The sequence below is a fragment of the Peromyscus maniculatus genome, chromosome 20, assembly GCF_049852395.1.
Source record: "Peromyscus maniculatus bairdii isolate BWxNUB_F1_BW_parent chromosome 20, HU_Pman_BW_mat_3.1, whole genome shotgun sequence".
Lineage (NCBI taxonomy): Eukaryota > Metazoa > Chordata > Mammalia > Rodentia > Cricetidae > Peromyscus > Peromyscus maniculatus.
Genome location: NC_134871.1, coordinates 8,797,826 through 8,814,706, shown reverse-complemented (window position 1 = coordinate 8,814,706; position 16,881 = coordinate 8,797,826). Strand labels below are relative to the sequence as shown.

At 41.3% G+C, this 16,881-nt stretch overlaps 1 protein-coding gene across 2 annotated transcripts in view; it reads right to left on the bottom strand.

Annotated features, from left to right (window-relative positions):
- Window positions 1-472: 472 nt before the first annotated feature.
- The window catches only part of Taf2 (TATA-box binding protein associated factor 2), a 66,442-nt gene continuing 50,033 nt past the window's right edge, over window positions 473-16,881 (bottom strand). Inside the window, exons 23-26 of one of the 2 annotated variants that reach the window (XM_006982388.4) lie at window positions 16,501-16,730; window positions 14,030-14,135; window positions 8,506-8,628; window positions 473-1,967 (exon numbers count right to left, since the gene is read on the bottom strand). In XM_006982388.4, the coding sequence (XP_006982450.1) occupies window positions 1,708-1,967; window positions 8,506-8,628; window positions 14,030-14,135; window positions 16,501-16,730 (719 nt within the window). In that variant the 3' untranslated portion in view covers window positions 473-1,707. The remainder of the gene's footprint in view (window positions 1,968-8,505; window positions 8,629-14,029; window positions 14,136-16,500; window positions 16,731-16,881) is intronic. The other variant, XM_016000930.3, reaches the window with a different exon arrangement.

The following is a 16,881-nucleotide window of genomic DNA, read 5'->3' as shown; positions in this document are numbered from 1 at the left end:
AATTGGCCAACATGTAATTAATCTGAATCAGTAAGGGTCATTTAGGCCCTTCAACACCTAACTGTTGAAGGCCTAACTGTGATGGCACATGCCTTTAATCCCAGCTGTTGGAAGGCACAGATGGATCTCTGTAAGTTCAAGCCTAGTCTGCTCTCCAGTGAGTTCCACGGAGCCAGAACTGCAGAATGAGATCTCAACTCACGCAAACACACACCACTTGGCCACACTTCCTGTGTGCTCACAGTCCAGGTCAAGTTCACTGCTTTCTAGTTCCTGCACACATCCTTGCAGTATCTTAAATACTGTTTCTTCTGCTGAGACCTTACCCTCATCTCAGTCCACAGAAATTACCCTGCTACTGTGGACAGTTCAAATCCCACTCAGTTTAGAGCTCTTCGCAAATGTGCACTGGCACATTATTCACATACACTCAGGAAGGTCACAAAAATGATAGTGACACAAAAGCAGAATATTCAACTTAAAAAGTTATCTATTATTTAAAAGTCAGCATTATTGGATCCCTTTTGAAATATTTATTCTGAGAATAAGATTTTAGTCCAATATTTTAATAACAAGGGAAATGACAAAAATTGGATATGAAAAAAAATTTAACAGAGAACCTGGTAAATCCCAAAAAAACAAAATAACAAAGACAAAACATACAACCATACAAACTGTTAAAAATATAAAACCCAAACACTGCACACGTATTTTTAAACTGTTGTTGTTATACTCCAATGTGGGCCAAATTATGTCCAAGCCAATAAATAACAAATAAACACACCTTCTTAAATTATCCTATTTTGTTATCAATAGTAACTTTTGTTACTTTGCTTTCCTGATACAGATTCTCATGTATCTCAGGCTGGTCTTGAACGATCCTACCTCGACCTCTCAAATACTGAGATTACAGGGATGCAGCACCATGCCTGGCTTATATACACAGTAATTTTAGAAAGAATACGAATCATGTGTGTAAACTGTCCACATTAAGCAACACATATTTTACATATAAACACATCACTTGTACTTAATGGAAGACAAAACAAAATGTAATTTAAACATCTTGATTTGAGAATAATAGCGGATCTGACTGTTTTGATAAATTGCAAGCTCAAAATCACCAAATGTACTATCAAAAGATAGTTACTTCAAATGTTTTTAAAAATAATTTCTTTCCAAACCTTTTGTACTTTAGGGTAACAGGAAATACAAGATTCTTTGCTCATAAATGATGGTACTGATTTTCTATGGCTAACACAGAAAGCAGCCAAGAAGGATGAGTCCTACAGAAAAGTCCGTCTTTCCAGCAATTCCAAGTGGTGTTATTCAGCACTTCCTGGAAACACTGGGTATCCCAGATCTGGCAGTTACTTCTGCTGAAATGTCCTTCTGCCCATGACACCCATCCAAGGCTTTCAAGCACACCTGACCTTGGCAGTCCACAGGAGACCACTATGTGAATGGATCTGCGGTGGATATGAAGGCTCTTGTAAAAAAGAAGTCACTCTGTGTTTCCAGGAAGAAACGAGGGGTGGGACAGTTCATCCAGAACCAGAAAACCAGTTCCTACTTAGATCCCAGTTATACAGAGAACAGAAACTGAATGCCCAGACCTCAAGCACACTCTGGGTTTCTCTATATCCGCAGAGGACCGGGCGTTAGAAGCGCCTTCTGGGCGGGACTCTGGAAGGGCTCCGCCCGGCTTCAGTCCGAGAGGGACGGGGAGCGCACAGACCGGCCGCTGGCGGGGCTGGAGAAGGCAAAGGGCTCCTTGTCCTTGTCCTTGCTGTCGTGCTTGTGCTTATGCTTGTGCTTGTGCTTGTGCTTCTTCTTCTTCTTCTTGTGCTCGTGGTGATGGTGGTGATGGTGCTCGCTGTGCCGAGAGGACGTGGACTCCTTGGCAAACACTGAGAGTGGAGCCGCTACCATGGAGTGCACACCCATCTCCAGAGGCTGCTCTTTACCTGCAAGAGGAAACACCAATGAATGTCTGCTGACAGGAAGGAGGCCAGCTATCCTAGGAGGAAGCCGCGACAGTCTCCTGAAGTCCTGAAACACAACTTTAACTAGTTCAACACAACTGCCACTTGGCCAGAAGTCAACTAACTCAGGTCCATCCAGCCTATAAAAAATTATAACAGATGCTAGTGTATTAGCAAATCATCCTTTGAAGGTTAGTATTTTCTAAGTACTATGATTAAACAATAATGACTACCTGAGTGCTATATACTAAAATCTATACTGGCCAATGAAAATATAACTCCTTCAAATATTGCTCTGCCCTAAACTATTATGGGGGAGGGCAGTACTTTACTGAGTCACTTAGACGTAGAAAATTATTAAAACACAAATACACTATCTTAGTTACTGATAACGGTATCTTGGTGAAAATGAAATACTCCTTTAGTTGCTTAGGTGATTTCTGGGAATATATAGATAAAGGGAAACTCTTCTGAAGATCCAGTACACATGGTAGAGACCCCGGAGAGTGGAGGCTGTGAGGGAAATGTTCCTAAAGACTAGACTCATGTCAGTAAAAAGACAGGCACTGAAAACGAGAAGACTGTGTTCTAGATGAGTCTGTCCGCTTAGCCTTAGGATGTACTGAATCTCATCGAAAAAGCAACTCCATGTCCTCAAACACCCCCTCAGTTCTGGTAATCTGCTGACTGAGGAGACTCTAACAGTCATGAAACTGTGCCATCATATGATCTTCATTTCAATCTTAAATGAATTAAGTATGCTCCTCAGGCTACACGTACAGAAAACAGACTCCTGTCTCACAAAGCAGAGCCAGGCAGCAGGGCAAGGGAGAGTGTTCGAGGCCCACACACAGCTGAGCTCCCTGCTGACTGTTTGCCTAAGCTAGCTGACTGCGCTTCCCGGAGCCTCGGGGCCTGTGCTGCACAGGTTTCATCGTCTCTCCTACACACTGGCCAACCTGCTGGGAATTCAGAGAAGCCAGCGGTTATCTCGAAGTTGCGCTGCCCAGCAGAGGCAAAGGCCACATGGATGTCTGTGGTTTACTCTGTTCTAGGGAATACCTACAACCACTTCAAAGGTGACTTCATCTTTACCTGCAGGCCTCATAGCTCACATTAAGCTATCTGGACTACAAAGCTTGAACTGTGCTTGACTTCAAGAATCTGGGTGACAGGATCAATGGTTCCTGTGACAAAGCACTGGTTCCAGTCTGAATCAGAATATTTATAAGATGAGCTTGAGGCACCAGATATAACAGCAAGAAACAAAGTTCTGCCCAACTGACTCAGAGTCAACCTCAAAAGCTGTCTAAAGATATATCAAGTTCAATACTAATCCTGGATATTATGAACTGAAACAGATCAACATTAAAGGATACTGGTCAATGCACTCACTGTTTTAAAAACTATTGAATGTACAGAGAAAATTAGACGTTTATCTAGACTTTCCCATATGGCTCCTACCACTGAGTAATAATGATGAGGAATTTAGCTTTATAGACATAAGTCACCCTATAAATAAAAATGGAAAGATTAATTAGAATAACATTACTTTGTAATCCTTAATGAGTCAATACATTTAGATCCTAAATATCCACAATAGTTAACCTCATATAAGAGTCAACCAGATATTGGATATTTCCAAATGGAACTACACACTACTGACAAACCTAAATCCAATTACATGTCTAGATAGGACTGTAATTACAGAAATTACAAAGAACTCCATTGTGCTAACTTTACCACAAATAAACAGAAAAATTATACACCTGAAAACTATAGACAAAAATATGATTTCTTTAACAAATACATTGCATGGTGGAGAGAGAAAAAGATATGGACTAGAATATAAATTTAAAAAGATAAATGATAAAAGGATTGCAATGTGGACTTTCTGTGGGCACTGATTTAAACAAATACACTCTAAAAATAAAAAAGAGCCATGGGGATGGTTCAGCGTGGCTCAGTAGGATTCACTTTTAAGCTGGCAAAGCCCCCTCAGTGATGTGAAACGCCTTTTCTATTTTAGATAGCGGATATAGCAGTGGAAGAGATAACTATAATTCAAACTACTGTAATTTGTCCATTTTGTGATACAAAAGATATCTGTCGAATGTAAAAGTTTCCCTAAGACCAAATTTGAACAAACAAACAAACAAGCTGTAGGCAACTTAACATATGTAAAACAAACAAAAGTACTTAATAAAAGCCCAACTTGCAAGCTTTGCAGTACATCTGATAAGAATGCTTAAGAAACAGTGGACAATCTACTATTTTTATTGACTTCTTTTACATTGGGGAGGTATATGTTCATATTTAAGACAAAGCCTGTAGTAGTTTCTATTAGGAAAGACAAGAAGTCTATTCTTTGATTCTTTAGATCAAATGAAAAAAAAAAAAAAAGATGTTGAAACACATCATTGTAGTTTAAAAGTTTGAAAAAAAAAAAAAAAAAAACAGTCTGTTTTTCATGTTGAGTTCCAAAAGAAAGATCTCTAGGGAAAGCGTCCAAGCCTTTTAAAACAAATTGTTTTAATTTCAAAGTAAGATTTCAAGTGCTAGAATTGTGCTTTCTGAATTATGCAAGAAGGCATTACATAATGCAGCAGTCTGAGGAGGCAGCTGCAGGACTCTCCTCTTCACAGAAAGCACTAGGGAACTCCTGCTGCTCCACTTCTCCCTCTTCCCTCTGCTCTCCATGCCTGCCATCACTCAATGAACCTGGGAGACAGTCTTGTGGGCCCCAACCTTGCAGCGAACACAGAGAGCTCAGTGTTGGGAGGGAGAGGCTCCACGGTGACCAATCTGTCACTCAGAACCATACACCCTGTCCTGCCTGTTCTCCTTCCCTCCGGAAAAAGGGGACGAGGTCAGTTTATGAAGGGAAACACTCTTACACCTCTCCTCTGTTATCCCCCAGTTTGACCCATTGCCTCCACAAAATCATACTCTGAAATATCTTCTTTACCCTCATACATAGGAGGGGGAGGGAGGGAGGGAGGGAGGGAGGGAGGGAGGGAGGGAGGGAAGGGGGGAGGGAGGGAGAAAGGGAGGGGGAGAAAGAGGGTGGTGGTGGTGGTGGTGGTAAAAGCACATCATCACTGTCCTCTACCAACAAAATATGCATGTCTTCTCCATCTTACTTAAAGCATCGTGTTTTGTTTTGTTTCTACCCTCCTAGATGAGGTCTGTAACACATTTCCATTGGTGAATATCATCCTGCTCCTTGGCTCTAAGTCCTTGAGACATGACAAGTCACCTCACCTTGTGAATAAAGGAAGCAAGGGACCCCCACTCAACAGCTCTGAAACCGAGGGGACAACATAAACGAGGAAAGGCACACTGCTCAAAGGAGCGTTCCTTAAATAGTTCATGAAAAGCCATAGCTCGGCCAGATTTTTATATGCTGTCTCTCCATGTTTAGGCGACCAGGGCAAAACTTTCTGTGAGTTTTAGCTACCACGAATAAAAGACACCTCAGCTAGACCTGGCCCACAAAGCCCACATGTGCTCTTTAATCCAGTCTGGAGACTGAAGGGAGGCTAGACCTTCTCTTACCACTGTGCTCTTTCAGGAACCTAACTGCCACAGACTAATCTTGCTCCCACATATTCCCAGCTCCAACAGGAGGCAGGAAGAGAGGAACTGCCCTTTAGGACCAACTTACTTGGTATTTCTTGGTTTAGACTAACACTGAATCTCTGACATCCCAAAAGACGGATCTATAAATAATGATCCCACAGAAAGATGGTTACACCAGCCAGGCAGGCCCCTTCTAGTCTTCCAGGAGAGCAGAATGGCTCAGCAGCTAAAGATATTTACCACCAAGCCTGACAACCTGAGTTTGATCCCGGACCCCAAGTGGCAGAAGGGAGAACTGACTCCTGCAAACTCCTCTCAGGCGTACTGTAACAAAAGTGCATCCACACTCACACAAATAAATGTACAAATGAGAAAGGAAGTAGGTCGATACTCCTATTGCTTATTTGTTGTGTTTAGAAAAGCTACTTTATCCAGTGTAATGATGTGCTAGCAAAAAGCTGTATTTGAAATTCAAAATATACACACATGCATGCATGCACATGCATACACACACACACACACACACACACACACACCTTTAGAATACTACCCTTTGTAAACAAAATCTTCTAAGTAATATTGCCGGTGAATTTTCACCATGTGCTATCAACAGCCTTCAGGAGCTAGCAGCACCAACATACTTAAGGAACACTAAGAACATTATAAATCACAGCTTCAGGGCCAGAAAGATGGCTCAGTGGGTCAGGTGCCTCATGCCTAACAACCGGAGTTCCATCCCTGGAACCCATCACCTCCAAGATGTCCCCAAGCCTCCACACCTAGTCCTATATTTAGTTTTCTCTGATCTTCCAAAATGATAAGACTGGACAATACCACAAAGAAACTAGAAAGTAAAAGTGAAAATGTATTCTTTGAAGTAGTACTAGAACAATGATACAAACCATACACGTTAAGTGTTAAAGATCTGCTTTTTACACAGCTCATGTGCCACATCACATCACTAAGAAAAGTTAAACAAATGTATTCAAACTGTTTTTGGAACCGGAATCGACTTGACTCTAGGAAATGCAGAGCTGACTTTTACACAGCTGAGGAGAAGGTCAAAGAGTCATTTCCAAACTAATGTCAATAAGCCTGAAGCTCCATAAGCCAAAACTTTAGATGAGCAGAAAACTCCCCGTGTGTAGTAAACATGTAATAGGTATAATGAATTAGCAAAATTGTACCAAACAAAAGCCAAGAGCACAGAAGTGAGGGATGTAGTTTAGAACATGTAGAAGGTTCTGTGTTCAATCTCCAGCAACACACACACACACACACACACACACACACACACACGAGTTTAGAATGAACACACACAGTTTAGAGTGAACACACACATAGAGTTTAGAGTGAACACACACACACACACACACACAGAGTTTAGAATGAACACACACACACACACACACACACACACACAAACACATAACACACCCGAGAAGGAGAGAGAAGGAAAAGAACAAGAAAGAGGCAAGAGGAGTGAGGAAGGAGGAAGTGAGGGGAGGAGCCAAGGGAAGAATCTTCCAATCCTTTCATTCCTGGAAACACAAGCCAAAGTCCCAGCTAGATTCCTTCTGAAACACAGTGTGTGACTGACTCTATTACATAAATGTACACACCTCACAAAGGCTCTAGGTCTATGTATGGTCTTAACACTAAAGCATTTTGAGCTGTTGCTTTTGGCTGAAGTCTACTATTAATCACAGTTGGCCCCCAAGTTCCTTTCTCAAATCAATAAACATTACTCTTCTGTTCATATCATACAAAACCATATATAAAACAAGCAAAATCCACCCACTGAAACATACGCAGAAATCCATAGGTGTTTAAGGTTTACTAATAACTTTTGGAGAACCACTTGTCAGAAGTGACTTTGCTTAATGGGGCGTTTTTTCCTATTCCTTTTTCTTAACACTCGAAAATTAATCTTTGTGTCCTGGTAGTTGATAGCATCCGACAGTTGCTATTCATTTGGATTATACTCTTCGCTTAAGAAGCAACAAAGAACACAGTAAGCAGAAGACCATGTAAATGAGTGAATACACAGTAAGTATGACTGAGCTGACCAACCTTTCTTAGGAAAGCCTAAATAATTTAAGTGTGTGTGTGTGTGTGTGTGTGTGTGTGTGTGTAGCTCAGAGAACAACTTCATCTCTCTCCTTCCATCAAACTCAGGTCGTCAGGCTTGGCAGAACCCACCTTTACCATGGAGCCATCTTGCCAGCCCTGAATGGAATACTTTAAATAAAAGTTGTGTATATCTGGCACTAAGTTTTCATGACTGAAATAGCAATCCTGAGCAATGGGTGAGAAGTAAGTGGTTAATTCGTGGATTATATAAAGGTACAATGATACCGATTCTGAGGTTTGTATAGAAGTTAACATTTGACTGTAAGGCAAAAGCAAGCAGTTATAGTTATTACAATGGGTATGCAACAGCATAATGAAGGGTGATTTTTTTTCTCATCTATTTTTCTTCTTGTTATTTACAAATTTTCTATGACAGAAACACAAATTTTTGAAACAGATAAACACTAACCTGAAACAGTCTTTAGACTTACAAAATATAAAACCAATATATTACAAGAAAACTAAGTTCTCTATCTTTACAGTATTTTTTAATTGATAAATTAACTCTGAAAAAAAGGGAAAAAAGTTAAAAAAGAAAAAAAAAACAAAAACAAAAACAAAGCTAGGCAGTGGTAACACATGGTTTTAACCCCAGCACTAGGGAGGCAGAGCCCAGCGGATCTCTGTGAGTTCGAGGCCAGACTGGTCTACAGAGCGAGTTCTGTAGGACAGACTCCAAAGCTACACAGAGAAATCCTGTCTCGAGAAATAAAAACAAAAACAAAAAATAACAAAAAAAAATTAACTCTGAATTTAGATTTGCTTGAGATAAAACAACACAAAACAAAAAACAAGGAAACTGCACCTGTTCCCTTTCGGGACAGTTCCATACTCCACTGGGGTTTTGTGGTTGGTATGATGTCACAGCCTAATGAATGCTGGGGCATCAAGGAAGATCTGGAGCTTGATGGTCGATATTTAGAAAGCCCTAAAAGATCAAACGAAAGGGAAAATATGATATATTTAGCAGAAAAAAAGCTTGACAGGTTTCACATGTAAGCTTTAAAACCAGAAATAGTTTACTCCTAGTAAAACGCTAATCATAAATGAATACGAGAAATATTAAGGCTACTACTAAAGATCACAAGTAATTTAATCCTTTGTTAAATTGCCTCAATCTGAGGAAATTCATATTGGAGTAGCAATAAACTTGAAAGACTTGCTGAATACACAAATTAGACCTTATTTTCTGCTGCAGAAGCCATTCACATATTTTATTATTTATTTGGCATTTGCATATAGTTTGTAAAAATTTCTAAAAACATTTCAACTATCAAACTTAAGAACACATCAAAATAATGTAGGGATTACAAATGCATTTAAAGTAAGAATTAGTTTAGTGGTATAACATGAAACAGGATTATAACAGAATCCAGGTCAAATTCTGGTCCCAAACTTATTAAAAAACCAGAATGTGTTCCACAAGGGACCCTGGGACTCTTACATAAGATGAAAACTAAAAACATGCCTAGGCATGACCTAAGAAAGGAAAGTCATAATAATAAAAAATAGATTCTAAGACAGGAGTGGTGATACATGCCTTTAATCCCAGCACTTGGGAGGCAGAGACAAGCAGATCTCTGTGAGTTCAAAGCCAGCCTGGTCTACAAAGTGAGTTCCAGGACAGTCAGGGAACACAGAGAAACTGTGTTTTTTAATAACTCTGGGGAAAAAATAAATTAAGTACAAACTACACTGAAGCCACTAAGAATAGACTCAACTAAGCAGGAGACTGAGTATCAGGATGAAGACTAGGCTGGTGGAGGAAAAGGTCCTACTGCAGAGCCTACAAACCTGACTCTAGCTCCTGAGACCCACGTGATAGAAAGGAGAGAACTGACTTCTACACATTTTTCTATGACTTCCACATGTGTACAGTGGCATACACACACACACACACACACACACACACACACACACACACACCCCAAAAGAAAAGAAATACTGAATTCAAATACCAATAAATAAGGAAGAGAAAAAAACCCTAAACAATATAAGCGCAATGTCTAAGTACTCTGCATATGATTAAGAGATGAAACCTAAGAAGAACATCTATCCACAGGCAAAAAGGAAGAACTGAGATTAAACACTAAAGACAGAAACAATTCAATGAAATTACAACAGAAAATACCTCAAATCTAGAGAAATAGGCATCCAAACACAAGAGGTATTTAGAACCCCAACTAGACATGAACGGAGAAGAAATCTCTCCATGGTATGTAACAGTGAGAATTTGAAAGAACATTGAAAGTTGCAAAAAGACTGGAGATGTAGGTCAGCTGGCAGCATGCTTGTTTAATATGTATAAAGACCTCAATTCAGTTCCCACCTAGTATAAAACCAGATGTGAAAGCTGGGCATGGTGGTGGTGCTTGGCGATGGCGCACGCCTTTTAATCCCAGCACTCGGGAGGCAGAGGCAAGTGGATCTCTGTGAATTTGAGGCCAGCCTGGTCTACAGAGTGAATTTCAGAACAGGCAGGGCTGTTACACAGAGAAACCCTGTCTTGAAGAACAACAAAAAAACCAGACACAGGTACTCAACATCTACAATCCCAGTGCTTAGGAGGTAGATGTTGTTGGTTGTTTTTGTTCTTTAGGAGGGCCCACCACCTAGCTCAGAAATAAATCACACAAACAGAAGCTTACTCTTAATTGTAAATGTCCAGCATTAGCTTGGCTCGTTTCTTGCCAGCTTTCCTTAACTTAAATTATCCCATCTACCTTTTGACTCTGGCTTTTCTTTTTCTTACTTGTGTATATCTTACTTTCACTCTTACTCAATGGCTGGCTGGGTGGCTGGCCCCTAGCATCCTCCTCTCCTTGTTCTCTGGTCTTTCTTCTTCCTCCCAGATTTCTCCTACTTATTCTCTCTGCCTGCCAGCCCCACCTATCCTTTCTCCTGCCTTGCTATTGGCCTTTCAGTTCTTTATTAGATCATCTGGTGTTTCAGACAGGCAAATAACACAGCTTCACAGAGTGAAACAAATGCAACACATTTTTGCATTATTAAACAAATGTTCCAGAGCATAAACAAATGTAACACACCTTAAAACAATATTCTACAACAGGTAGAGGCAGAAGGATAAGAAATTCACCACTGGTTACACAGCAAGTTCAAGGCTAGCCTGTGATATGTAAGATCTAGCATTAAAAAATTAGTATTTCTAGATCTTAACATATAATACTATATATTAAATTACATAATTTAATATATATATATATATATATATATATATTAAAAGTTACAAGGGAAATATAGCCACACATTTACAAAGACAAACACATCAGAATAACAACTGACCTCTCATCAGCAACCCTAAGAGCCAGAAAAACATGGAAAGATACACTAAAGCCCTGAAAGTAAACAGCTGCTAACCACAACTGCTAAAGTCAACACAGATAGTTTTTAATTGGTAAGAGAAATAGACATTTCACAACATGGCAAACTAAGACAACTCATGATGACCAAACAACCACTGCAAAAGATACTTAGAGGACTACCATATACAGATGAGTTTCATGGATAAGTAATGCTCTCCTACAAGTCATGGGCTTAAACAAGAACCCCAATGCCAGGTGCAGTATACCTCCCCAGGAGTTGTTTGCCAAGAGATTGTAGATATCCCCCAAAAGTAAAGGCTATGGGAATGTGGGATGGCCCAGCAGTTAAAAGCATTTGCTGTGCTTCTGAGGGACATGAGTTCAGGTCCAAGCATCCGTGTCAAGAGGCTGACAACTTCTGTAAATCCAACTCAAGGGAATCTGACATGCTCTTCTGGCTTCAGAGGGTACTTGTAAACACACACACACACACACACACACACACACACACACACACACACACAAATAAAAATAAACCTAAAAAAATATACAGGCTATTGTCATTGTTCTAGGTTGCCTACCAGAATCAGATGTTAAAAGCCTTTTTACTGAAGATATCATATACTTTGGTTTCAGGAGACAAAGAAATGAGGAAAGGACTGAATTGGAAACTCCCTCCCTGCTTACTAATGTTTATAGTGTAGGAAGGTGCAACGTAGGCTGCTGGGAAGGAAACTCATCCCTAGTCTCACCCAGCTGTAGACCATGTGTGCTACAAAACTGACCTGCTAGGGAATTATGTCTACTGGGCAACAGTGGCATGGCTATCTGTGGGGTATCCAACTGTTCTGTGGTGACAGACACCTGATACTATAAACCTGGTCATGACGAGGAGGACGTGGGCCCACGTGGGGAACACAGCACCACTGTTGAACATGTCAAACTGTCTTCAAAACATTTATGTTTAGTCAAAGACTACTGTGGCCCTCAGCCAGCCCAAAGAAGCTCTTTTTGGAGACAATGATGGTAAATGTAGATTTATACCTGGCCAAAGTGCTAAGAATAAATGTTCAGTTTAAAATAGAGTATCTCTATCCCTTCATTCCCGAGACCCAGGGCACGTCATAGCAAAGAGGGCAGAAAGGACTTAAGATCAAGAGTGTTATGAATCACTTCCGTTGTTAACCATGAACACACAGCAGTTACACACATCTGCACATTTCCTATCATGGACAGAGGTATCGGTAAGGCCCCATCTCTTCCTGTGTTAATTACTGCTAATGACTGCTCGAGGAGGGCTATAATTAGGTAGTGGTACAGCCACTGGAAAACTAGGTAGGAAAAATAAAAGACTCAGAGGGCAAGGAGAGGGGATGCCAAAAGGCAACGGGGGTGAACACAATCACAATACATTGTAAATACACAAGAAAATGTCAAATCATTTGAAAGAGGACCAGACTAGAGGACCAGACTAGAAAAGTCAGAGCCAACAATTGTCTCCAGGAAAGACAGCTTACTGCTGGACACTCACAGACCAAGAGTCACAGTGTGGACGTCAACCTATCAAGCCAACAGGCTGTAAACAAGCTGCTATAGCTCTGGGACATCTGATGACGCAGGGTCCCACCAAATGCACTGAGACACAGGGGCCAGGCTCACATGCTAGTAAAGGGAACACAAAGACCATTTAAAAGTACAGACCAGGGTTACAACTTTTTTTTTTATTGTTGTGTGTTTGTTGTTCTCAAGACAGGGTTTCGCTGTGCAGCCTTGGAACTCACTGTGTAGGCCAGGCTGGTGTTGAACTCATGCATACATCTGTCTCCTGAGTGCTGGGATTAAAGGCTTCTGCCACTACCAACTGGCATAGGATTTTCAAATAATCAGAAAAAAAAAAGAGCAAAAATACTCAAAGGGGTGGGGTGGGATAGGAAGAAAAAAATCACTCATAATAAGAAAAAAAATGTTAAAAAATAAATCTAAGCTGAGGAGATGACTCAATCAGTAAGATAGCAGCTTCAGAGGCATGAGGACCTGAGTTTGGATCACCAAAACCCACGTTTAAAAAGAAAAAGTGGGCCCACTGGTACATTCTTTTATTCTAGCAATGACTAGATGGGAGGTGAAGACAGGGAGATCCCTGGAAGCTCACTGCATCAACAAAAGGCAGATAGATGGTGACTGCAGAATGCCACCCAGAGTTGTGATCTCATACACGTGTGTACCCACACGTGAACACATACAGGATGAAACAGACCTAAAGCTGTCATTTTGTAGCTATTACAAAGATAACACAAGCAACAAAAATATGGTATTTGAAAAATACACCAAGTCTATGGTATCAAATTATATGGAATGGGCAGACAAAAAAAAAAAAAAGAGCATTATGAAACACACTGCCTGCCTTTAGTAAAAAATAAATAAATAAAATAAAAATATTGTAAAGGTAACTATAGTCGTACTATAACAAGATACTTTGTTATGATGACTACTACACAAATCCAGAAGTATACCAAATCTTCTAGGGGGAGGGGGAGACAAAGCCTCACCATGTAGCTCTGACTGGTCTGGAGCTCATGAGGTAGAGGACTGATATAATACAACAAACTAAAAGAAACAGCACTTGTTAATTGTATTATTGTGTGTGCATATGTGTGCACATGCGTTCACACATGTAAGCCCAAATGCATGCCATAATACACAGATGGAAGTCAGAGAACTTTGTGAGGTCAGGTCTCGCCTTCAACCTTCACAGGGCCCTGCTAGGGATTGAACTCAGGGCACCAGGCTTGCACAGCAAGAGCCTTTACCCACTGTGCCACCTGGCCAGACCTCCAAAACGTGCTTCCTACAATTTACTGTTTGTTAGTGTAAATTACACTGATACAGCCTAAGAATTTTATATTGTCTTCTCAATTTTACACTTATTTAAATAACAACAGACCTTAGATCGGGTCTATGTCAACAGTCTCCACCTCCCCTGAGACCGTGGTACACTGTCCTTACCTGGAGTAGACGGCCTTTCGAGCATGTTCAGATGATGGGAAATGAAGGCCTGACTATCATGAACAGTGTCCATATCCACCTCCTCCTCGTCTTGAGAACTTGAAAACTAGAGCACACACAACAAAAGAAGAAAGAGCCACGGTATCACTTCATGTTCCGATATTGTCTTTCAGCACAATCGGAGGAAAAAGGCCAAAGAATAGACCCATTGTGATTTTAAAAAGAAAAACAAGTCTCTTTTCTTCAAAAAAGGCACTTAAACAAAAACTGGGTGAATCAGCCCCCGAAGCAGCCGATAGGAAATTACTGTGAATGGCAACTAAACCCATGCCTGTTATGTGGAAGAACTAGTGAGCTATGGTGGGATGCACTTTCCCAAACGTGAAGAAATATGCAGTCGGTTAGAAAACTGGATGGAAGGCCAGGCGGTGGTGGCGCACGCCTTTAATCCCAGCACTCGGGAGGCAGAGCCAGGTGGATCTCTGTGAGTTCGAGGCCAGCCTGGGCTACCAAGTGAGCTCCAGGAAAGGCGCAAAGCTACACAGAGAAACCCTGTCTCGAAAAACCAAAAAAAAAAAAAAAAAAAAAAAAAAGAAAACTGGATGGAATGTTGTAGGAGACTCGGGTTCTTTTGTGATTCGCTATTTCCGACGTGTTCCTGCTAAGGAAACCCTAAGACCAGTCCTACACAGCTAACACAGTAACCTCCGTCTCTTACGTGGATGATGAGTTTGAGCTCACTGCTAGCCTCCCTCCTCTTCTCCAGTATCTGACCAGACTCTAGTGGGGCCCCCAGGGGTCCAGCCTTCTCTTTACTCCTGCTCACAATCTTGTACACTTATCACACTGTGATCCTATGGCAATACTTAAGACCAAAATTAGATTTCTAGATACAAGCAGCTGGTAGTAGAGCCAAAAACTAAACAGCTGTAACAACCACACAGATTAGAGCATGCCCAGTGACCAAAGTTAACAGGAGTCAATGTAAAATGTGCAGCCCTTTCCTGTCTTTTATGGGGGCAGAAGTGTTGGTCAACTTTTGGAGATTTCTCTCACCCATAAGGACCTTATGGGTTTTTTTAAATAATTTATTTATTTTTATTTCATGTGCACTCGTGTTTTGCCTGCATGTATGTCTATGAAAGTGTCGGATCCCCTGAAACTGGAGTTACAGACAATTATGAGTTGTGTGCTGGGAATTAAACATGGGTCCTCTGGAAGAACAGCCAGCCACTGCTCCCAACCACAGCCATCTCTCCAGACCCTTTATGTGTTTTTGGTTTTTAAGATTTATTTTTATCATTTTAAATTACAATTATGTGTATGTGTCTGTGTGTTTAGCGGAAATAGTCACAAGTGTGTAGTAACAGGAGGCCAGAAGAGGGTACCAGATCCTGGGGGGCTGGAGTTAGAGGCAGTTGTGAGCAACTGGAAAGGGAACTCAGGACATCTGGAACTCAGGACGTCTGGAAGAGCAGTAAACAAATGAATGCTCTTAATGGCTTAGCCATGGGTCCAGCCCTAAAGGGCCGCATCTCCTGATGTCACTTTCTCTGTTACCTGAAGTGCGCATGTGGATACATCAGTGTGTGTTTGGGGGTGGGGGGAGGACAAGCACACTGGTTCCCCCCCAAGAGAGCTCTTTACAAGGGACTGCCTTCTTCCATGTACACATTTGTCTGAGTTCTCCCCAACCCAAACCTTAGGACACACTTCACATTTACAAGAAACGTGATTCTATTCCAGATAACTTAGTCAAGTGTCGAGACACCAGCAGGGAACGGCCACGAGAACGGTCTGGCCTGAGTCCTGCTGAAAACGGAAGGCTGGAGTACGGCAGACGCTGTGTCATCAGCATGAAAATCATTTCTGGAAAAAGCCTTTTAGGGTGAAATGATTCACACACATTCTTTTTATAGAGCCTGACAATTTACAATGCAGAGTTGGGGTTTTCTAAAGGCAAAAACACAAATTTTAAAAATTATCAAATGTAACCTACCCTCTCCTCCCAAGTCATCATATTATCCGTTCATTCATTATTTTCTTTTCCAAACCATTTGCCAGGTGCTCATTCTGTTTAGAACTGCCCAACAATTCTAACTGTGCAGCAAGCAACGACTTACAGGCAGGTCTCTAGTTCAACAGTCTGCTACACAGACAAGACAGGCCGATGTGGAACAGGCTCTCGGAACGGAGTCTGTCTGCAGTTTTGCTCTGCACTGTGCAGAGAAGAAATCCGAGGGTCCCAAAGAATCTTACATCACCACACAAGCAGACTGGAGCACATTTGTTCAGTTTAGTCATGTGATGACTGATATTTTATGAATTGTAAAATGCTAAGCAAACACAAGCTGGGGGGTTAAAAAGGCAGTGACCTGAGGCTAGAGAGCTGACTGGTTCAAAGAAGACATTGTCCTCCCCAGGTGGTGCTACATAGTGAGGCTCTGTCTCCTGTGCTAACAGACACTCACAGGGTTCTGAAATCCAGCTAGCTGTGCATGACAGCCTGGGTTACTCAAAGACTCCTGGTTGCTTGCTCCAGCTTCTGGAATTATGGTAGGATTCAAGACAGCTTTTTTCTCCTTTAGATTAAGAACAAGCCCGAGCTCTGGCAAGGGTAAACAGGAAGGTCTACTGAGGCCAAACAGGGTGAAGTACAGGTCCACAGCACCACACCGTAACCTCCAGTCATGTGCAGTCCCTAAGAGGCAGACACAGAAAACTTTATTACCACATCATCAATCTTACGAAACCAATTTCAGAAATCAAATACAAATCAACTGGTTAACTGAGTGAGTGCGTGTGTTGAGCATGCATGTGCGGATGTGCTGTGGTGAAGTGTGGAAGTCGGT